Raw genomic sequence first — 23,501 nt, forward strand, 5'->3', positions numbered from 1 at the left:
AAATGTCTTTGAGGATATCTTATTTTGAAGATATCTTTTATTTGTCTCATGAGACTAACTAGGTTATACATTACCAACATAAGGTTAATCAATGGGACACATCATCATTTTAAAAAGGAAAAAATAGAAAAGGGTAAAAACAAAGTGTTGCGTGGTAAAGGGGGAAACTGTTGTCCGTGTTTTTCTAGCATTTTCTTCAGACAGCATCAAACAAATTTCTGCCCCCACCCTCTCTCACCCTCCACGTCTCCAAATCGGACATTTTCTCTCTACGGCTGCTACTTGCAAAGCGCACGCTCTGCTGTAAATTAAGACTGTAATGATGCAGATGTGCTTTGTGTGTTTTTATGGGATACGCACAGACAGAGTGAGTGCGGTGCGGATCACATTCAAACAGGTGTGAGGAGCAGAAACAATCCCAGGTGGCGCATGTTGATCGGATATGTGGCTGTGCTGGAGCTCATTGTGAGCCTTTTTTTTTAAAGGGTTGAGCAACCTGCATCTGAAAATAGTGTATACTGTTGGAAAGTAGGTCGGTCGGAACTGAGAGCGACGTTTGTTTCCACGCTTTTGTCTGTTCTTTGTTGTTTAGCGAGGACTGTGTGTTTTTTTTTTTTCCTCTACCCTTTTACGCACAGGTGGGAGATACCCGCTCGGCGTACTGTAGGACAGCCCCCCTCTCTGCTCCTCAGCTGAGGATGTGAGGAAGTGACATTTTTCAGCGCTGCGGTTCGGGACAGCACTGCTCCTCTGCAAACAGGTGTGCTGCCGTCCGGGTCACTTCGGCTGGGGGAAAGCATCACGGAGAGGCAGCGTCCCAGAACCAGAACCAGAAAATATCCAGGACGCGGGACAGCGGGGACCAGCGGAGGCGAATCAGCCCGTTCAAGTATTTTCTTTATTAGCCTGGGCTATTTAAACAGAGAGAGAGGCAGAGAGAGAGAAGGAGAGAGAGAGAGAGAGAGAGAGAGCGAGAGCAAGAGTGGGGGAGAGCAAGAGTGGGGGAGAGGGAGCGATGGCAACGAAAAAGGCGTGCGTGGATGCGACCAAAAGGAGCCGGAGCCCGGTCGTGTTGGAGGCGGAGATGTTCAGTGAATTTCAGGACTGGTGTCTCCGGACTTATGGAGACTCCGGTAAAACAAAGACCGTCACCCGGAGAAAATACAACAAAATCATGCAGACACTGTTGCAGAACGACGAGACGGACGGCGTGTATATCGACAACAGCCACATTAACGCCAAATTCAAATTCTGGGTGAAGTCCAAAGGATTTCAGGTCGGGACCAACGTGTTAGGAGAGCACAACAAGAAAGGAGCTCCAGGGAAACCCGTGCTATATGTCCCGGTCAAGTCAACGGTAAAGTGTCTGCGTGCATATGTATGTATGTGTGTGTGTGTGTGTGTGTGTGTGTGTGTGTGTGTGTGTGTGTGTGTGTGTGTGTGTGTGTGTGTGTGTGTGTGTGTGTGAGAGAGACAGAACGTGCGTGAAGTTCACGCGCATGAGATGTCCCGTTACCGCCTATAAGTTCTCTCATTATCTCAGCTCGCACACGCATCAGTCACGTGAATTACAACAATAACTTATGAATGTTTTGTGGTCCCGGCTCGCCCTCGACTCTCCTCATAAAGCTTCACTTTGTCCACATCCCAACCCCGAGCAGCCCTACTCTCATCCCTTGCTGCCATAGCAACGCCGGTGCCTCCTGGCAATCGCGATTGTAAAAGGTAGACTATCATGATCAGACATCTCGCCAGTGAGGTTGAAGTCCTGTCAGCGGCACGCGGCCGGCCGCAAAACATGAGATAATTGACTATTGACAACATTTAGTTTGAACAGTATACTGTTCAGGTCTCGTGGAGACCGATATGGTGATGCTGTGCGCGCGCACGTGGATGCAACGGCATGTTCGTGGTGGGTCGGGTATGTCAGGCTACTCCCGCGTGCTCTTTGATGGACCTCGGTCTATTAACGCCAACAAAGACGGCGGCAGGCCCTCCTGTCTGTGGTGGGATCAGCAGGATTGATTGTAAGCGAATTTGTCAAAGGGCACGCGCCCTCACTGTCCCATCTGAACCGAGCAAAACGGAGCGTGTCCGTGCGTCGACAAGAATCATTTGTCTTTCCTTGAGATACAACACAAAGGGTCTAAAAATACTCAAATATCCGTGTTTTAATTGAGAATATGATTGTGTGTCAGACAGTCTGAGTCTTAGTGTTCGCACCCCACTTTTCATTGTCCTGGGCGGGATGCGGATCGGCTCGCAGGCACTCGCTGATGGTTGCTCTGGCAACACCTGTGTGGTCCAGGATAGTCTGCCTCTGCCGCATTTCATTGTGCACCTTCAGACATTAAGCCCTATGAGCTCTTTTAAATCTGTTTTTGCAAGATAAATATCTCAAAACGATTTTCTACATTTGATGAGGGAGGAAGCAGCTGTGCGTAATTGGTGACCACGTGAGGGGCTGTGGCGGAAACAAAAGGGTTTGCACGGGACTGATAGCGACATACGCCCACAGTTGGAGCTCAGACTTCACTTCTGCATGTATCTGGGTGGGGGGGGGGGGGGTGATGGAAGTGAGGTGACCGCACGAGCCGCTGAACGTCACTCAGCTGCAGGTGCATTGAGGGTTAAACCACACACTCTGCTTTTTTTTTAACGGTTTGTGAAGATAAACATGAACATGGTGAACTGTCAGCAGTGCAACCAGTAGCTGTCTCTGTGCACGGGTGTCCACAGTGTACAGAGCCTGCTGTGACAGTGGGGAGAAAACCACCATTTTAAAGAAGTGCCTTCAGGGAATAACCCCCCCACCCACCCCCCACCCCCACCCCCACCCGGCTCACCGCCTTGCTGGGATAGAGTCTCTCTGGACCCTTAAAGAGTGGAGACCCTTTTTTTGTTTATAACTAACTGGAGGAGTTTTTGGCACCGATTGCAGATGAAATCCTTTGATTTAGGTTGAATAGCGCTGATCCCTCCACAGGTGCTGTACCTGTGTGAATACTCAATTTAGATTCAGGCCCTGAGCCTTTACAAAACTCCTCTAATCTCTACTCAATATTAGGTTTCCCTCTGGGCAAGAGGGCAGGTGTGATGTGTGTCTGCAGGTGCAGATGCTGCCTGAACGCTTTGTTGATTAGCTTTTTTCTGCATTTGTTGTCATTGATTTCTGAATTTAACGTCTTAGGTGTTCTTTTGTCTCCAGTTAGTTTTATTTATCTCTAAGAAATAAACTAAAATTATTCTCCGAGGTCTGATTGAACCATCAGAGAGGCTGAAAAAGTCTAATTTGTTTATCGCAGAGGAGTGCACACTCACTTTGTAGCTTGGGGTGGGGGGGGGGAACCTCCCCTTGACTCAGCTCCACTTGGGAAATTTAAACAACAAACAAATAATCAGGCAACACAAGCAGCTTCTAATGATGAGTCAGAGGAAACAAATCAAACTATATGCATGTGACTATTAGAAAGCAAGATTCACTATCACAGGTTTTATAAATAGGCCGTCCTGGGCCAGTGGAGAAGTGACACACACACGGGCAGACATACACATATAATGGTCAGTGGCTCCTCGAGCGGCTGCAGGGTGGGGGGGGGGGGGGGGGGCGTGTCTCTGAAGCATTGGATCCTCCTGCAGCTGCTCCCAGGGTGTGCCAAGTTTGTGTACGGGGGCAGGCAGGGGGCTAAATGCCGGGCGGCTGGGTGGGGGAGGAGTGGATGGAGGATGATGTGCAGACAGAGAAGGTCTCTTCTGTGTGTCAGTAAAGCACACAAGGCGGCTTCAGTGTGTGACGGGACAGACAGGCAGGGCACAGACACACTGACTCAGTGTCGATCTTTTTTTCAAGCAGTACAGAGATTTGTTTTCCGTTTATGTTTTTCAGTCCTCCCGCTCGTGTTGTCTCGCCCTCTTTTTTCTGCTGCTCAGAGAATCCAGCAGCCCTCAGTGTTGGAGATGCTGCCTCGTTTAGCCTTCATTATGTCCTGATTAGAGGACACCACAGAGGAGGAGGAAAGCAGCACCACAAACAGACTCAGAATCGAACACAAGTCTTCCCTTTGACGAGTGCATCCCATTTTTTTTAAAGAGACGCTTAAACGCCCAGTGTGTTTCCCCTTGGCTGACATGAGCATTGTACTGAAAAAAATTGAAGTACTGTGGGCTGTTGCTTTTTGTTACCATGCCAACTGAAATCTGTAAATATCTCTGTTCCTTTCTCCCAACAGAGTTTGGTGGACTTGGTGCTCTCACATACACATTTATGTATAGATATATATATATACATGTAACAGTTCATTTCATATGATGCCTAAAAAGTGAGAGTGGATTCAACCATGCAGCAGGTGCTACTGCATCCACATCAGCTTGTGCAAAGGTTTATATTTCAACTCCACTGATTGGTAAAAAAAACAACTAATATTTACATACCATTAGACCAAAATTCAATACGTATCTTAAAGCTGAAATTTAAGGTTCCAAAGTCAACTAGCAAGAACTTAATTTCTCAAAGTTGATCTTAGCATTTGAATGCAACATCTGTAGGAGACAGAAAATATTTATGGGAAGATTTCTGGTTTTTGTTTGTTCTCTGTAGTTTTGACCAATCACATTTGGAAAAGGAAAACAGTGTGTATAACCCTATTCACACATGCACAAAACTTCCTCAATTTTCCGGAACTTTAACGGGTGAGCTGCATGTGTGAACACAAACTCAATTTCCCTCTGATTTTATCAGGATCGTTAAAACTTCTGCCTCAGTAAACGCAGCAGGTAATGTTCAAGAAAATTCACAGCAGGCAAGTTTGAGGGGGGGGGGGGGGGTGACGTTTATACTGTTTTATATTTTCTGCCCTCCAGTATGTATTAACCGCTCATTCCTTAATACTGTCAATACGTCCAATAACAGAGAGCATTGATATATACATGTAAAGGCACTAACTGTCACCATAGCTCGGTCTCTAATTTTCTATCAGCCATTTCTAGAACTTTTCAGGAGAGCATGTGTAAAATCAATCAAAAAAATCATAAAAATAGTACGGATAGATGGATGATAATACATGGAGCAATAGAAGAAAATATTTCTGTTAAAAAAAGGAAAGGAGGAAATCCTGGAAGCCGTGAGCTATCGTCAACTGATGACTTTGCTTTTTCTAATCTCCTTAAACAAACAACATGGAAGTATGAACACACTTAATAGTCCAGTTGTGGATTGTCGTTTCTCTATTCTTGCAATGCAAATTGCTTGTCAGACTGTGAACAATGACCAGAGAACTAAAAAAGGAAGTCTCATTCTGGATATCGGTTATCTGTTATGTATGCTCATAAATACTGTCTGAGCACCAGAGGCTTCTGCATATGATGATAGCAGATTTTAGTTCAGAGCTTGACAGCATGCAAAGATATTTATTTGACGATCATAGAGGACTGATGGTACAAGAAAGAATCAATCTCTTGTAGAGCAGAACCAAAGAAATGTAATAAAACATACTCAAAACATTGTAAAGTTAATCATAATAAATGTAGATTATTTTCGATTTATGATCCATCAACTTTTATTGCGGCTCCATTGTCAACTATTTTGTAGATTTCACAATCATTTGAGGCATTTTTCTCCCAGCAAAATGAATCGTTCCAGCATCCTAAATGTGAGCATTCGATTCTTTTCTTCGCCTTGTACAGTATGATAGTGAACTGGATTCTTTGACTTTTGACTGTTCATCATATCAAATTAGAATTTCTGAGATGAAACCACGTTTTTTTCTCGCTGTGTATTCTGATATTTATCAACAGAATGAATAATTGATTAATGACTATAATTGGCAGATAAATTAATGATGAATATAATGGTTAGTTGCAGCCTTAAAGTGACAGGACAGAAACACATGAAACATGACTGCTGAAGAAATAGAGGATTCAATTGTGCTTTCATTCTTCTAAACACAGGTTTGACTCAGGACGTCCTCTCCTCTGACAGAAATCACAAAGTACCCTTTATACTCTGCTTTTTTGGTAAAATGGGACCTTAATGTTTGTGTGTCACGGTCAGCTGGGAAGAGGAACATCATCATTATTATCTGATTAATTAGTCCACATTTCCCCTGAGAGCTCCTCTTGGGTGGAAGGGCCACAGAGTCAAAAGAATACGGGCCCTATTATTCTGCTACATTTGCATTAATGCTACTAAAGCACAGTGGAGCTTCCTGCTTTTTGTCCTGTTTGGGTTATTATTTTGTTCAACCACCCCCCTCCTGCACTGAGCCAAACATGTGCTCACACTCATGGGTTAAAACTGCAAATACTCACCAGTCCGGACAAGAATTTACCTGTGTGTGTGTGTGTGCGCGTGTGTGTGCGTGTGTGTGTGTTTGGCTGTAATTGACACGTTCATCAAGTGTGTAAAGGTGGAGATGTGTGCGTGTGTGTGTGTGTGTGTGTTTGATCCCAGAGCACAAATCTTTGTTAAACGAGAGTCAAACGGAAACTCATAAAGAAATTAGTTTGAGTCAATGTGTGTTCATTTCTTATAAACGGGTGATGAAATCCGCCAAATTGCATGCATGTGGTAGTTTTGTGCATAATTGTGTGTGTGTGTGCTCGTTGAAAGAGGGGGTCGCTGATCGCATGCTCTGTGTTTCCTCCCTTCAGCACCCTCTCTGTTGCCATGGAGAGACCGTTCTTTGCTTTCCCATAGGAGGAGAAATTAACACCATTTTTAACTGGCCCGGGGGCCTCCCCCCTGTGTGGGAGATAGTCTGAGTTCTGCTGCTGTGCACACACGCACACACGCACACACGCACACACGCACACACGCAGACTCTTTAAGACTATGATAATCTTCCTACCACACCACTACAGTAATTTTTAATACCTTTCCGAGGCCGACGTTTAACGAAGTGGGACAGTATGATAATAGCCTGAAAATGGCAAAATGGACTCTAGGACGTGATGATGTATGTGCGAGTCCTTGTGTGTTTTATGTGTGTGTGTGTGTGTGTGTGTGTGTGTGTGTGTGTGTGTGTGTGTGTGTGTCATTTACCCTGTCATTTGAGTCAGTGACTGGAACGTCAACAGTGCTAGGCCGCCGGGCCACTGGGACCGTCTGTGTCTCCGGCTCGGTGGGATATTGGGGATGTCACACACTCTATCAAATAAAGCTCATCATGGGGAGCAGCAGAGAGACGACACACGCACACACACACACACACACACACACACACACATTAAGGGACATGGGACAGAGAGGAAGAGCTCAGAGCACCTAATGTGGGTTTAATGACAGGGTTTTATAATTGAGGCAGAGAGGAGGATGATCATGAAAAGAGAAGAAATAGGAGGGGATGGATTTTATTTAAAAGAATGGGGACACTGGAGGTAATAGTCTTTCTCATCCCAGTTTTTCTTTTGTCGCTGTCTTCCCCTTGGAGCACGCGCACACACACACACACTCACACACACGCACACTCTTTCACACACACACATACACTCAAGACACAGGGATTGCCCCATTTATGTGTCCATTAGCCAGTTGATAGATTTACAGAGGGGAGATGGGGCTTTAAAAGATGACCTGTTGTCACATCTGCAGTGAGATAATCTGAGTCATGAGTACTGTTGACACAGCCACAGTTGCCGCTGCGCACACACATGCACACACATAAAATATCCTGGCACAACTTAAGCTACTTATGTGCAGCCACCTTCCAAAAAAAAAAAAAAAATGCACACCATCTTCTTGTACGTTGCACCTTTGACTTTTACAGTAACGTGCAAAGCTATATTGAAATTTTGGACAAATATTTCTCCATCAGTGGTGATTTCTTGCAGGATGCATCTTTTTCCATCTTCGCCGGCCTGTCTTTGTGACCCAGCTGCTTCTCCCATGAACCCCCTCCTCCTTATGACCTGCCTGTGTGCAGGACTGCTCCTCTCTCCCCTCAGCGACTCTCTGCTACACTGTGTGTCTGTGTGTGTTTCGGTGTGTGTGTGTGAGACTGCCAGCGGGGGTGGGGGCAGCCGACTCAACCCCTCCAGTCTCCTAGCAACAGAGCGGTTTGGTGCGGGACAGGGAGAGCACACAGGGGATGGGGGCTGGTTGTACAGTGGCAGGGGAGAGCAAAGTCCTCCAGGATTAAAAAGATAGAGAGAAGGAGGAAAGGAGGACAAGAAGGAGGAGGAAAGGAGAGAGTTTTCTGTGTTGTTGCCGATTAGGGATGCTGACATGTCTCCTTTTGCTCTTTAAAATGACACGCTGCAGCTGATGAGACCAAATATGTAACGCGCAGTTCAACAGCTGTTCTCCTCCGAGATGCTTCAGCTATACAAGCTCTGCCCGGTAGACATGTAGTGCACTTAAACACACAAGGCACACACAAACACACACACACACACACACACACACACACACACTCGGAGCATGTGGTGTTTTGGGGGTGAATATTTAACTCCCTGTTGAGTTGTGTTTGGAAAGTAAAGAGCTTATCTGTGCTGAGGAGCTCAAGAAGGCCTCAGGTGGAAGGTGGGACGTTGGAAGAAATGCTGCCATCCCTCAAAGTTTTCACTTGAGGAGTTGTAGAACACAATAGAGGAGAATAATTAATTGATTTTTATATCAATCAGCTTTTTTTTTGGCTCCTTTATCCCTCATTAGAGTCATTTTGAAAGCAAAAATGCAAACTGTTCCTTTGTTTCAGTGTCTTGAAGCTGTAGGTTTGTATTTATGTCTGTTTTTGTTTTGCTATGTCCAAATTTACGCACTAAATTAAACCAATTACAATTTTAGTGTAGTCTACATGTTATTATTTTAATAAACTATATACTGGCCTTGAAATCTCCCACAAAGTGTTGTGTGAAGCAATAGAGATGTTACAATTCCATTTTTCTCCCCAATCCTGAGTCTGATATCTCAACATTTAATGTCAAACTTCAAAAAAAAATCTTAAAATGGTGGGAAAAACTCTGAAAGCTGTCATTTTGCTAGCTTTGACATGCATTAAACTCTCTGCTAGAACCCAAGCAGCAAACTCTGATGTTTAAAGATTCAAAAGATGAAGCCAATGTGGTAGTGCAAAACTACTGCAGTTCCTGGAGTGTCCACTTGAGGCTGGCTCCAAAAGCAAACAAATCCCATTAGGTCCAATATCAAAATATCAATTTTTAAAGCAGAAATAAATATATATACAGACTGGTTCTTAAAACAGTTTTTTTTCTCTAAAGCTTATGTCTTTATTTGTTAAATTGTGTTGGGGTTAAATACTTTTTACAGGGTTAGGGTTTTGTTATTTTAAGGCTAGAAATATGCACACTAAAAATAACTTGTTGGAGCCAAATATCCTCATTCCTAATTATTTGTTAACTTAATTATACAAGTTCACAAAAGTTGAGAAAGTTTGCATTGGAGCTGAAAGTCAGATTACGGAGAACTATTTTTCTCTAAACAAGCAGTTATGAGATTGAATGTGACGTTTTTCTGATATCGATTCAGAAAAAAAAATCTGTAAGAAAAAATGAATAGCTGCAGCCCTACCTCCAGGTTGAACACTGCTGGGTTAAAAACATGAGGGTTTCCTTGAGGTGGGAGAATGCACTCCCTGCAGAATATTTTGTGTGTGTTTGGATATTATGTTGGGGTTGAATTCAGCGGAGGATGCAGCAGCGGTGTGACTGCACTGCACACCCCACAGTTGTATGAGATTATCTAAATCCAGCGTGAATGGACCTGACACCATTGTCCCAACAGCAGCAGCAGCAGCAGCAGCAGCAGCAGCAGCAGAGGTGGTGATGATGTCACTGGGGGTGCGATAGATTACAGCTGTGATGATGAGGTGAAAGATCACTATTATTTCATTTATTATCATTACATTTAGCCCGCTGACAGGAGAGAGAGGATGAATGGAGAGAGAGAGAGGAGAGGGAGAAAGAGAGGGAGAGAGGGCCGGATTAAAACAAACCCGCTCTGTGAGCTGGTTTTAGTTGCCATGGCAACGATCATTACCTCGCACTTGGGAGAGCAGGAGCAAGGAGAGAGAAAAGGAGGAGGGGGGGGGGGTTAGAGGAAGGCAGGAAGGAAAGAAAGAAAGACGGGACGGAGGTACGGGATGAAGACATGCAGGGAAGCAGGAGAGAGGGAGCATGTGGGGGGAAAACAAGAGAAATTCAAATGTCAGATCCCAGGAACAGTGCAGAAATGTCATGAAGAAGAAAAGGAGGGAGGAGGGGTGTGTGATTTCTCAATGCCAGGGGGACAACTTTTTTGATCTTGGGACCCTCCTCTCACTCAAACAAGAGAAAGATCACACCCCAACTCAAACACCATCTCCAGTAAATGTCAGAGCCGGTGTCATATCTGCATGGAAGAGGTGAAAAAAATGAATTACCTAAATCCTTTTTTTTTTTCCATTATAAGTTTGCAGAGGCACTTTCAAATATCAGCAGGTGCAGGAAACTGAAAACAAAAACTGATGGTAGTGTTAATGTTTTTATAAAGAAGGAACTACTTGGAGAAAAAAGATGGATGCAAAAATGGTAGGAAAGCCCCATGTGGTGTTGTGGATGGAGGCTGTTGTCCTAGCGATCCCACTTGTACGCCGTGTCACATGACCCCTTGCCCAGCACACCTGCCCGGGAGAAATCAGTGGCAGTTTCTATGGTGACAGGGTCAGCAGCGTATAGAGGTGGGGGTAGGGGGGAGTGTTGGGCCTGCACTGTGTCTGTGGTGTTATTTTTAAACATTGCAGATGTGAGGTGATGGTTGGAGACCGAGCCGGGCCGAGACTTCTCCACCTGAGACATATATTTAAAGACTGAGTGACGGCTGGACAGAAAGCTAATTTTTCTTTGAATTAAGTGATGATTTGGAAACCTTGTGCGGTGTGTATGTTTCCATATGATCCATGACTCATGTGCCTAAAAGATCTGTCTCACGTCACATGTTTGCAGGAATCTCCATCTGCAGCTACGAAATTTCCTCTGCTGAAGATGACACAAACATGTTTTCTCTGTGTAACCGAGGTGGGACATTAAGCTAAGCCCCCCTTCTCTCTTTTTGTTTCAGTGTTCAGATGGGAATTCAGCCCAGGACAACTCTTCCCTGAAGCGTGTAGCCGTGGTGGAAGACTTCTTCGACATCATTTATGCCATGCATGTAGAGATGGGTGCAGACCCCGGCAGAGCGCCCAAACATGCAGGACAGAAGAAGACCTATAAAGCGGTGAGCAGATCCAACAATGTAGCTCAACACTGCAACAAACACCGCCAACACAGATCTTTGTCTCTTTATACTTGTCAATATGGAGTATGTTAACAGTGAAGTCAACATTACCCTCTGATCTGTGCTGTTTCATCAGAATCTGTACCAAAGACAGGACAAAAACATACTAACAAAGACACAGGAAGTATTGCCCACATCCTGTTATTTAAAATCTCCCCAAGACAGCGTTTAAAAATATCTGTCTTACTTTTTCAAAGAAAAAAAATCCATGCAAACATAGCATAGTACACTTTTATACCATAGACGAGCAAGCAGCTTTGCATTTCTGTGAAATGCTAACATTAGCATGCTCAAAAAAAAGACTTTAAATACTATCAACAGCTTACAACAAAAGTACCAACATGTAGCAACAGGTTCCAGTGTTTACTGTTTTTTTGTGGTGGTTTAGCATGAATTTGCTAACTAGCAAGGCTGATGAGGCTAATAGGAGTATTCTTAGCTTTGCAGGTATTGTTTATAAAGTGAAGCTTCAGACAAATTCAAACTCTGTCCTGACATAGGTGTTTAAAAAAAAGTTAACATGATGGCAAACACTTATATTATAGTAAAAGTGGTGAAAAATGGTTAACTCAATACCTGCTAAACATTGTGAGCATCTTAGCATGCTAGCTTTAGTATTTAGTAAAAAGCATTGTTTCACACAGCAACATTTTCCCCCATGTGCAAGTTTAGGTTTAGTTGTGTTCAAACACACACACACGTGTAAAACATTTTGAATGTTTTTAACAAAAAATTAAAATAGAAAAAGAAAACAGATACATTTCTCAGTAGAAATATAACAATTATAACAAAATACATAGATTTGTTACGTGGACTCTCGCCTCATAAATTTAAGTTTGCAAAACACAGCGTGATGAAATCTTCTCATTTTCCTTTGTGTGAAATTTGTTCCACAACTGGAGTTTAAAAAAAAATCACAGTTTGATTGTATTTGATGGATCTAGAGTGAGGTGTGTTTCCCTTTGAGTGACTCAAACCTCAAAGCATCTCAACTGAAGGCATGTTACACACCCCATGACCATCATGATTAGCTTTTCCTGCGAGACAATAGACTTTAATTTTTATCCCTGACAACATAATGTTTCATTTTTAGCATCATAAGTTACCAAGGGAACAACGATCCACCTTCACCAGGCAAACAAAGTGTTCTTGTGTTTTTTTTTTTTTTCATCTCACAAGATGTTTGAAGAACAAAAGCTTGTATGAGGTGTGGTCTGCTCGTAGTCGGGTGTGGTGTCCTGACTCAACAAGGGTCTTTGTATGCAGCTTCTGTGCCTTGTTTAGTGGGGGGGGGGGGGGGGGGGGGGGGTTGTTGGCAGGACTTTGGCACCCCTCCTCCCCACAAACCCCCAGGATTGAAAAAAAATAAAAATAGATCAAGCTCCTCCTGCCCTGTAGAGAGGTCCTGTCACGTCTCATAGAGTGTACCCTTTTGAGGAGGCAGCATCAGTGGGGCAGGGCATAATATGGAGCTGTCACTGTGGCCTTCTGGGAGGTGCACGTTCCTCTGGGTGGCCTTTCCCTCTCTCGCTGCCTCAAGGGGGCATAAGGGGTAGAGAAGGGGGGGGGGGGTCAGGGGCAAAGGGGATGGGGAGGTTCGGGCATTGGGGATGGTTATGATGGTGGTTGGTTGGTTGTGGGCCGGTGGGGGTGCTCCCCCCCCCTGCTGCCTCTCCATGGTCACGTGAAGGTCGCATTTTACAGGGAAACGCCAGAGGGGGTGAGGAGGGGATGGTGGCATCGCAGCGGAGACAAACAGAAGAGGAAGAATGAAGGAGAGGTAGAGACGTGAGTCAGCTGCACCTGAGAGAGGGATGGGAGAGGAGGGATAAAGACGACAAAAATCACTCTGGTGTTTGGAAATCAAAACAAATAAATAGAGTAGTTTGGTATCAGCCGGTACAGCACAAAAAGGGGTATCAGGTATCAACGATTATGTCAGTCAATGCCCGGATCCAACACTTGAATCACTAAGCCCGTAAGAAATAAAAATAGACTGGTTGCAGCAGGTAAATTATCACTGATCATAACAACATGGCACTGTAACACATCAGCCCCTTTCACACATGCACTGCAGAAAATGTCTAGAAGATTTCAGCACAGCCTCTCCTGACTTCTTTAAAGTTGCCCTTTAGTGAATTTTCTTGTCAACTGGGGGGGGAGCAAAAAGGATGCTGCTGAAGTCACAATGTGATATTTACCATACAACATATCCAAGATGGAGTCCCACAGTTTGATGTCAGTTTTTTTCCCTTCATATCAGTGATACACATACATGACATATGTGTAGCATATTCACGGTATAAACGACAGTGTGGAGAAGAACATACTGGAGAGCAAAAAAGAGGACGTAGCAGTTTCATTACATGCATCAAGATAACGTTTCTCCGGATAGTTTGAAGGGTGTGATGCATGTGCCAAGGGAGCTAATGACTCTCAGCCAGCCCAGACACTTTAAAAAAGTTAATTAATAATACATACGTCAACAGATCTGAGTCCATGCATTCATATACATATCTAAAATAGTTTTGGAACAATTAACAGCCTGGTAAACCTTAACACTGAATATTGTAAAAGAGGTTTTTTTTTTTAAAGTACAACACTCAAGTTAAGGTATTAGAAGTTGTATTGGTGAGAAGCAAAGGGAATCTGAACATCTCTAGAAATATTTGTAGGGTTTCATCTGGAATTAGGCCACCTGAAGGCTTAAAAGAGCACCTACAGGGAGGATACCTCCTCATGTCACATCGAGATAACACATAACCACTGACCCAAAAACACCTGCACCAAGTTTGGCTCCAGCCCCAGCCTGAGCCAAATCTTCTGCTTTTTTCTTTTTCCTTTTTTTCCATTTTTTTTTTTCCACCGTTGCCATAACCCGGTCTCCTCTGCTCTCTCCCTCGGCACAGATAGCAGAGACCTACGCCTTCCTGCCCAGAGAGGCGGTGACTCGCTTCCTAATGAGCTGCGGAGAGTGTCAGAAGAGGATGCACATCAACCCCAGCACAGCCGAGTTCAAAGGTAAAACCACACACATACGACCTGTGGATGTCTCGCTTATTCTGGAGGCATCATTAATTGATGCGCCATTTTTGAGTTTAACCTTTAAAGTGTTCAGATCCTTCTGGCTTAGGAGAGGGTTAATTATTGTGTTGAAATGCATGCTGAGATGGTTAAAAGCAACCTGGACTGTTGCTTTTTTTCTGGAGTAATTATTGGATTTTCAGGAATAATTTCATCATAAGATTTATGAAGATGTTTCACAGAGGTGTTGTTGTTGGATTCTTGATGTCAAAAACAGTTTCACACTCACTATGAGCAAAAGTGAACTTAGGTGTTTGTACTTTGGAGTTTTTGAATCGAACCCTCATAAATAAAACATCCTGTATGTATCCATCACCGGCATGATGTAACAAAGACTCAAGAGGACCACATCTCTTGGATTCTACAGAAATGATCACAGGCTCCCTCTTGTGGTCAGTTTTGGTACTGCAGTCAGCTCTTAGCCACATTGTTTTATTTGAGGTGCTTCATACAGTCAACGCTTCTGCCTGGATTTCAAACTTTGGTAGGATATTTCACCACATAAAAACTACTTCCAGAACAGTTTTACGAAGGCATTCAGTGAAGAGAATCCACTAAAATCTATTATGTTGGATTTGTATTTACTGATGTACTTTCTAGCTTGAGTTGTACTCTTGAAACAGGTGCTATTGAGGTTTTCAAACTGAGGTTGCTGGACAGGTTAAAGCTGCTGCTCTTAAAACAACTGTATTTGATTTGATGTAATTAAAATACAAATGGCATCACTTATAGCTTCTTAACCCAGTCATATGAAAACCCACAGGCATGATACAAATATCTTCTGGGTCTTTACGGCTCACACTTTTCTTGTATTTTTTTCATAATGACATCTAATAATTCCACTTGAAAATATCACAGAAATATATCTAAATTTGCCTGAAAAGTAAGAAAATAAATTCTCCTTGCCTATAAACTCCAGTATGTGTCCATTTCAAACATTAACGGGTACTCAAGATGTGTGTTAACATGTATCTGTTAACTTTTTATCACTTATTATTATTTGACAAATTCAAAATAATGTTGTCATTCTTCAAAATTTAGATTAAGAGATAGGCTACAATGTTCTTCAAGAATCAAAGTTGAAATGTCTCATATTTTAGTATAACCAGTATTATTATAAAATAATTTGTATATGTGAAAGTTTGGTGGTAATACTCAAAGGAAGTATAAGTACCAAATAATCGACCTACTTTTATTTTACTTGGTGTGAATCATCATTATTGAAGCATTTATATCTATTTTGTAATTGTTTTGTTGTTGTTTTTTTCTTCCCATGTCAGAAAATGACCGGCCCACCTCTCTGGTCCCGGACCTCATTGATTACAACATGCCTCTGACTGCCACCTACTTGAAGCAGATGAAACTGCAGTGCATGACGGCCACTGAGAGGGTGAGTGTCTCTTTACTGCTTGTGCACCATGACTGTTTGTGAATCAAAGCTGGAGGATAGATACAAACGGTCCTAATGGACTAATGAGAAAATCAGCTGTTGAGATCTCTTATTATTTAACTACAATTATAAACCTTTTGGCTGAACACAAATCCTCTGTTTATTTCATTTTCTTCTTTCTTTGAGGCTTTAGGAAAAACCTTAGGGCAGGCAGAATAAGACGTCCCTCCTTTAACTTTTAACAATCCCAGTCGTGTTTGGAGGAGGGGCTCTGTGTGAAATGAGGATTAGTAAATCCTCTGTGCACGCTGACGTCACTTATAGACCCCTCCCATGTGTGGCTGTGACAGAAACACTCAGGAAGCACTGTCACTAAAGTGCAGGGAGCGCTCCTTGATGATGATAATGTCGACCTCACTCGCACATAATTAGGATTATCTGGAACAATGACCCGGGGTCTGATTTACGGGTGAGTACAAATTAACAAATGCTCAGAGTGTTTGTCGCGTCTGTGTGCAGACTGAGAATGAGCAGGAGCCATTATTTAATTATTAACCATCACAGAGGGTTGTTAAACTGTTGTAGGACATTTGTAGAGATTTGTTACAGGATATCTACTGCACCGGTTTAGAGAACGGTCAAAATCAGCAGATTAGGTCGGTTTGTTTTAAAAGCAGATCAGAGTTTTAGAATGAGTATCCGGTCTGTTGCAGCAGCTGTTTACATGCTGCCTGCATGAGTTTGCTGCTACTCACTCTACAAGCTATCTATCTCTTTGGCTTTAGAGAAAAACTTCATATATGGGGTGATGAAAACAAGCCTGAGATCCACCCCATTCAATGTTTTTTAATTTCTTTTTGCTCCTAAGTTTGGTCACTTGGATTGCATTTAAAAAAGAACCAACACTTATAAAGCTCATGAAGTCGGCAAATATTAAAAACATCCTGCACGAACTCAGACTGTCTGTACTAGTTGAGAATTAATCTAAATTTATTTTGATTTGTCCCTTTTATGATGAGTTAATTTAACATTTGCTAAATTAAATGTACGTTCACAATCCTGAAACGTTGTGGAGCACTGATGATGAGTTGTTTAACTTTCAGTGCTTGTAAAGCCGGACACTTTTGTCTAGCTTGGAGGAAATGTCAGGATGCTTTGTTTTGATCGCATTATTATTGGTCAGTGTCTACTTTTGGTTTGTGGCCTCTTTGTATAGTGTCTTGTAAGACTGTTTTGGGCTTACAAATCGATCAAATATAGGACTGCATCTTCTGTTTGTGCTCTTTAAATGACCAGAATCACTAAATGTTACAATGTTTTGTCACATAAATGACCCAAAAAAGTTAAAAAGATGATTTAAAAAGTCGAGTGTTTTTGTTGTTCAGTAGCTCTTTACAAACATACCTCCATTCTTTGGGATGTTAATAATACTTTAGATTATGTTTTAAGTTGTCTGAACTGATGGGACAATAAAGTTGATTTAATTTGAACCCTTAAACACCTGAGGACGGACACTAAGTGTTTGAACTAAATGTTTGGTGACCTCTTATAAACATTTTTTTAAAAGAAAGAAACGTTTTAAAGAAATTCTTTTCTTTATCATTATTGATGCTACATTTCCAACTACTTAGAAACTGTATTTAGAGACTCTCCCTCCCTCTCTCTCTCTCTCTCTCTCTCTCTCTCTCTCTTCAATGCTCCATCGCTCACTTGGTACCTAATGGAGCTGTCACTGAGCATTTTGGTCCTCCTCAAAACCCCTCTTGCAGAGGGACGGACATATTCCCAGGAGTTTAGGCCTATTTGTGTGCTCGTGTGGGGGGAATGATGAGATGACAAGATGTATTTCTGCTCTGTTTCCACCACACACTCATAGTTTTTGCCCCCCTTCTGCCAGCTGACACACGACGACGTGCACGCAGGCCAAATGGAGGCGCCTCTTTATGTTAGCATGATTTCAAATGGCCTGTTGGTCTGAAATGTGTTCACGGGCCTTTCAGCCGGATGATGTAATGTCTATAGTTTGAAGCCAAAGCTCTTTGAATAGTTTGTGAGATTATTCTGTTTCTCTGTTGCTAATCCTTACCCCCGTGGTTTACTCACACTGGTGTTACGCTACAACAAGCATCTTTAGGGCCTCTACGTAACACAGCTAAAAATAGCAACGCTTTAAGAAACATATTACTGAGCAGGGAGGCTCCTCCGCTTGTTTTCTTCTTTTTTTTCCCCCTCCCAGACTTCAGAAGAGTTGAAGTGTAATTTCACTCATTAAGGAATAAAGATATAGAGTGTGTTTTGGTTTTGTGTCCTGTCTAAAACTGCTTCTAAGAGTCAAAACTATTTCAGTGTTTCTTTGGTGCAAAAATATTGTCTTAAATTAATTCAGCTCAAGCTAAACGGAGACTTGTGGAAATAGTTCTCCACTGTAGCATACAAAGGAAAGACTTTCTTTTGGAGCATGAAGAGGGAATTCCCTGCTAAAATCATTATAACTTTGGAAAGTGACTGCTTGGTGTTTTTAATTATTTTGTACGGATTTGTTTCCTTGCACTCGCATTGGCAGCGGTTTAAAAAAAGAACAATGACAGCTAAAAATGTGGCTTTCCATGTATAGTAGGAAAGTCTGAAGCTGGCACATAAACACGGTCTCTTCTTTTCCTTCTCCGTGTCCGTATCTCTTTGTTATAATGTAAACTTTGATGTTGCTTTCCCTTTCGGCTCCCCTCAGGATGACAGTTCGATGAGCAGCGAGGACATGAACAGCGCTGAGCCCACATGGGTCGCAGCTGAGCAGCCCCCAGTGCCTGAGCCCAGCCCACCTAACGGGGAGAGAGTCAGCAACCCGGCAGCCAGCGTGAAAGAAGAGGACGGTAAGACATCACGGCCGTGTGGTTATCAGAGTTCTTGTGTTGTTTATGTTTTGGTTCTTGAACGTACGCGCTTTACAGAGGACGGCAGCAGTTCAGCGTTACACAGGAAACAGCTTGCTTCGTTCTTAGTGAACTAATCCAAATAAATCCACTCTTACAGGGGGTGGACACGCTGCCGCAGCCCCAATCCACAGTGCACCCCTCTCTCTCTGGGTGCAGGCTTAGTGAAGTAGGACAAAGGCCGATGTTAACCTACACAGATTATGTAGCACTTTAGAAAAATGTCGTATATCTGTTATTATCAACCGAGAGGGGCAAATCGGAGTTTTCCAGGTGTGCACAGAAAACGTGCAGGAATAGGAAGAGCCGGCACATGGCCACAAACGTGGTTATAAAATGTGTGTGTAAACTGTGAGCTTTGTAGTGTGCTGTCCTGTGAGGTGTTAGAAGCCGCCTGAGGACTGTGGAGGAAATTAAGCGATAGTGGACATTCTGGCATATTTACACGGAGCCCTGTTGTTGATATGTTGACTGATGATTACTGCCCTCGTTCAATAAGTTCAATACATATATACATAAGTGGCCCTTCCCCCACTAGTCTCTCCTCATCCTCATCTCTTCCTCTTTGCTAATAAACTCCCCAGATTCCTCCTTCTGCCCTAACTTTCATTTATCCTGACAGTTGACCCGAATACCCAACATGAGACAGGAAGTCCCACCCCCCTGAGCTCCAACATCCCCTCTTTAGTAGTAAACAAACTCACATTAATGCTGAATCTCATCTCTGTATCTGCTTCTTCACCCTCTCCTCCTCCTCCTCCTCCTCCTCCTCCTCGTCCCAGATGACGACTCCTCAGAGAGCGGCAGTGCCAACGGGCTGCCGGCCCTGACCTCCCCGGAGGTGCTGGCTGTGGGTGGGAACCCCCCAGATGGTGGGGCCCCTTACGGGGAGGTGACAGAGAACGGGCTCAGCGCTCCCCTGGACTTCAGCACCACCTCGCCCTCGTCCTCCTCAGAGGATCAGCAGCCGGTCAATCTGAGCGACAGACTGCAGCCCGCAGGAAGCTCGCCGACGAACTCGTACCCGGCGGAAGCCAATCGGAAGTACCCCGTCAAAACAGAGTTCGCCAACAAGGTAGGAATAGACTGAAATACCCAAAAATATTTGTTTCTTATGAAGTTACAATGTTGTCTTTCTCAATAATCAGTTAAGAAATGAAGCCTGCACAATGTGTAATGAAGACGTTTTTGTGTTTCTGTGTCTTTAGTCCCCTCCGTACAGCTCAGGAAGCTATGACTCTGTGAAAACTGAACTGAGCATGAGCGCTGAGGACTTGACCTCTGGTCGGGCACAGATAATCGACGACGACGATGACGATCATGACGACCACGATGACAGTGACAAGATCAATGACGCTGAGGGGATGGACCCCGAGAGACTTAAAGCCTTCAATGTAAGTAACCTGTCTGACTGATGCCGTATCATTACATTCACATCGAGAGAATCCAATGCAGGCCAGGACGGGAGGAGTGCTGTTATTATTCAGAGATATTTCACTTTCACTTAAATTCTCATATCAAAAGCCAACAAAGGCAAGAACTCAATCATCTCTGTTCATCATATGGAAACCACAGTCTGTGTGATTCTGATTTGAATGGAAATGAATAAAACGGGAGAGTTGCAAAAATGCAAACACGAGTGAATAAGCAAACTGAAAAAATATTGTCCTGCATGTGAGCAATGACTCTATTTCCAATCTCCTGTTTCTATCTCCTCCCCCTCCCTCTTTATCTCCCCCACTCTTCCTCTAATGCTCCCCCATCCCCTGCCTCCCCTTCCCTTCCCTCTCTTTTGTTTTCGCCTCTCACACCCCTCTCCCTCTCCACACTCCGCACCCCCTCTTCATTTTTCTGCTCTACATCCCCTCTCTCCCCTCCCCCTCTGCCTGTCTCTGTCAGATGTTTGTGCGTCTGTTCGTGGATGAGAATCTGGACCGCATGGTGCCCATCTCCAAACAGCCCAAGGAGAAGATCCAGGCCATCATCGAGTCCTGTAGCCGCCAGTTCCCTGAGTTCCAGGAGCGCTCCCGCAAGCGCATCCGCACCTACCTCAAATCCTGCCGCCGCATGAAAAAAGGCGGTATTGAGGTACAAAGTGCCCCAATTTAAGATTAAGTCATTAATAAAAAAATAAAAAAAATGTTTCAGAATCATAATGTGCAAAAACTCTCGCTTCCCCCTCGGCCAGATACGACCCACACCTCCTCACCTCACCTCTGCCATGGCTGAGAACATCCTCGCTGCTGCCTGCGAGAGCGAAACCAGAAACGCTGCCAAGAGGATGCGGCTTGATGTCTACCCAGCGACGGTAAATAGTTTGGCAGATGATGCTTTGGAATTTGCCCAGCACGGATTCAGGAATCTGCTTATAACGCTACGCATCATTAACACCAAACTGCACAACATAAACTAGAATACCCCCCCCACCCCCCAAACTGAAAACATTTCATTTCCTGTAGGATGAGCCCTCGTCTGTTGACAAGCCCAACGGGAGGGACCCGGCCCCCGTGGCTCCGTCAGCGTTCTCCATCTCCAGCGCAGCTTTTGCCCAAGACCAGCTCTACACCAACGGAGGCCTCAACTACAACCTGCGAGGGTATGGGACAGTCGGCAGCAACCAGCAGAACTCTGGTGCTGCACAAACTAACGGTGAGGAGCTTGACCTAATCTGGAGCCACAAGCAAGACCAAATATGTTTAGTCAAATATCCCAACAACGATAAGACGGATATGTTTGTGCAGCTATTCCCATTGTTCACTAGCCGGGTTTAAAAACATACACTTTGAAAAACGAAACGCATCAGTCTCTCCCCTACGCTGAATTTACGCAAAACCAACAACAAGAGCATGCTAAAATGCTGAACTTAGAATTTAGAGGGTTGACATTACCTTAACTTTTAAAACCCAATGTACTGTATTTCCAGCGATATTATGAACGTGTTAGCATGCTCACATCATTTTGTATCTGCATCTCAATGTGGCAAGAAACCAAAAGAGGAACTAAAGGACATAAGGTTCATTTTTTTTTGTCATTTGTGTTAGTAGCAAAGAGCACTCCCGCGATTCCCCGCTAGCCTCAACGTCATCTTTTGTTATTGAAATATTGATATTGAGAGCCCCCTGGCGGCAGAATCTACATATTCTATCTTTAATGGCTGATCTGCAAAAATAAGCATTCAGGGATCTCTTTTTTTGTTAGATTTTAAAATCCTCTTTGATTCTTTTCTAAAAAACGTTCTGCCAGTTGACGTGTTTTTGCCCAGAAATAGTTTAATATGTGGCATAAAGAAATGTACAGATTAAGCACATTTTATCATTATTTTGTGCACTCCTGATGTTTCCTTTCCTTTCCCTAATGTACATATTTCTTCATAATTGTGTCCGCAGGTCCCACAGATCTGAGTATGAAGTCCGTTGTTCCCAACTCCACCTCCGCCAGCTCCAACAGTCACGGTCAGGGCGGCGGCGGTGGAGGAGCTTCGGCTCAGCTCAGCCCGCCCGAGGTCACAGCGGTGAGGCAGCTCATCGCCGGATACCGGGAGTCAGCCGCCTTCCTGCTCCGCTCTGCAGACGAGCTGGAAAACCTGATCCTGCAGCAGAACTGAGCCCTAAAGCCTGATAATCATCTCTCCGTCACACATTTGGGGGCCGACTTGCATTCAAAGACACAAAAAGAACACGAGTGATACTGCAGTGCACTGTGGGTCCTTTAGGTATGATACCTTTACTTATTCCCACATGTATATGTATTCTGACGGGCAAGAACGTGTCCCAGGCTGTTTCTTTATGCATTCGGTTCACTTTGACCTTAGTGCCCTGTTATCCGTAGCCATTCATTCACCATTCAGTTCATCTTAACACCTCAACCTCCATTCGTCTCAGGAAGTGATGATAAATGTGAAAAAAAAAGTGATCTGCATCGATACGCAGGGGAGTTTCAGAGGTGTTCGCTGTGACTAAAACACCAGATTTGGCTCATTTGTGTAGATCTTTTGGATAAATTAAGAGTCAAAAAGCAGCAGGCCTTTCTTATCTCCTTGTTCTTACTTTTTTTTTTAACGATGTAAAATATGCTGTACAGTGGCACAATCTGATTGGCTCCTTTCTCCAAATTAACTTCTGCTTCATGGAAAACCTGGAGCGTTGTTTTCTGACAGAAATCGCTGCTAAATCCACTGACCTGTTCACCTCAAAAAGATACTGAAGGATGCAGAAAATCAAATCCATGAGAGAGAACAAAAGAAAAACAGGACAACACTGAACAGTTTTCACCTGTAAATTCTTACAAAGAAATCAATTGATGTGGTCAAAACTTTACCTCGGCCCTGCTCTGTTGGAGTGGTTTCCAGATTGTTTTGGCATGAGGTGATGAAGAGGCACAGACTCATTATCCTACGTGAGTTTATTTTCAGTTTAATTGATATGACTAATTCTATCACAGATAATTAGTTTTGACTCCAAATGGAAAGGAGGCTTTACAGAAGCATGGGTATGCAAATTGAGGTTGCAGGCATCTGTCAGGGAAACAAAGGAGATTAATGTATTGTTTAGACTCTTGGTTTTTATAACCAATGCGACTGGAAAAGCAGAGAAAGGTGCAATATCAAAGATAATCAGTAAAGGTGGTCTTACTGAGAAGGCTTTGTCTCACTCGCTCAACAGTTTGAGGCAAAAATGGAAGGAGTCGTTGACAAGAATCTCCTCGCAAGTTGTTAAAGGAGAACCGATATCCCATGCAGCATTGTAGCCGATATCAATGTTGTTTGTTGTGATCCTTATCGATAACCTCATAACTGGGGCACTTTCATGTATTTGGGATTAGCAGTGAT

General features: G+C 43.6%; 1 protein-coding gene across 1 annotated transcript; it reads left to right on the forward strand.

Moving 5' to 3' along the window:
* The first annotated feature begins 277 nt into the window (after positions 1-277).
* On the forward strand, positions 278-22,823 carry nol4la (nucleolar protein 4-like a). Its single transcript, XM_020637216.3, has 11 exons — positions 278-1,357; positions 11,054-11,209; positions 14,179-14,290; positions 15,634-15,743; positions 18,472-18,613; positions 19,456-19,748; positions 19,882-20,067; positions 20,573-20,761; positions 20,862-20,981; positions 21,133-21,322; positions 22,060-22,823. The coding sequence occupies exons 1-11, from the start codon at positions 1,016-1,018 to the stop codon at positions 22,275-22,277; spliced, it is 2,058 nt and encodes a 685-aa protein (XP_020492872.1). The 5' UTR covers positions 278-1,015; the 3' UTR covers positions 22,278-22,823.
* Positions 22,824-23,501: the final 678 nt, after the last annotated feature.

Source organism: Labrus bergylta, chromosome 12, assembly GCF_963930695.1.
Source record: "Labrus bergylta chromosome 12, fLabBer1.1, whole genome shotgun sequence".
Taxonomy (NCBI): domain Eukaryota; kingdom Metazoa; phylum Chordata; class Actinopteri; order Labriformes; family Labridae; genus Labrus; species Labrus bergylta.

Bases quoted from the DNA above. Each gene is read 5' to 3' on its own strand.
- nol4la (XM_020637216.3), top strand. From the start codon at position 1,016: ATGGCAACGAAAAAGGCGTGCGTGGATGCGACCAAAAGGAGCCGGAGC. The intron at 15,744-18,471 runs GTGAGTGTCTCT...GGCTCCCCTCAG, and splicing joins GCATGACGGCCACTGAGAGG to GATGACAGTTCGATGAGCAG. The intron at 19,749-19,881 runs GTAGGAATAGAC...CTGTGTCTTTAG, and splicing joins AAACAGAGTTCGCCAACAAG to TCCCCTCCGTACAGCTCAGG.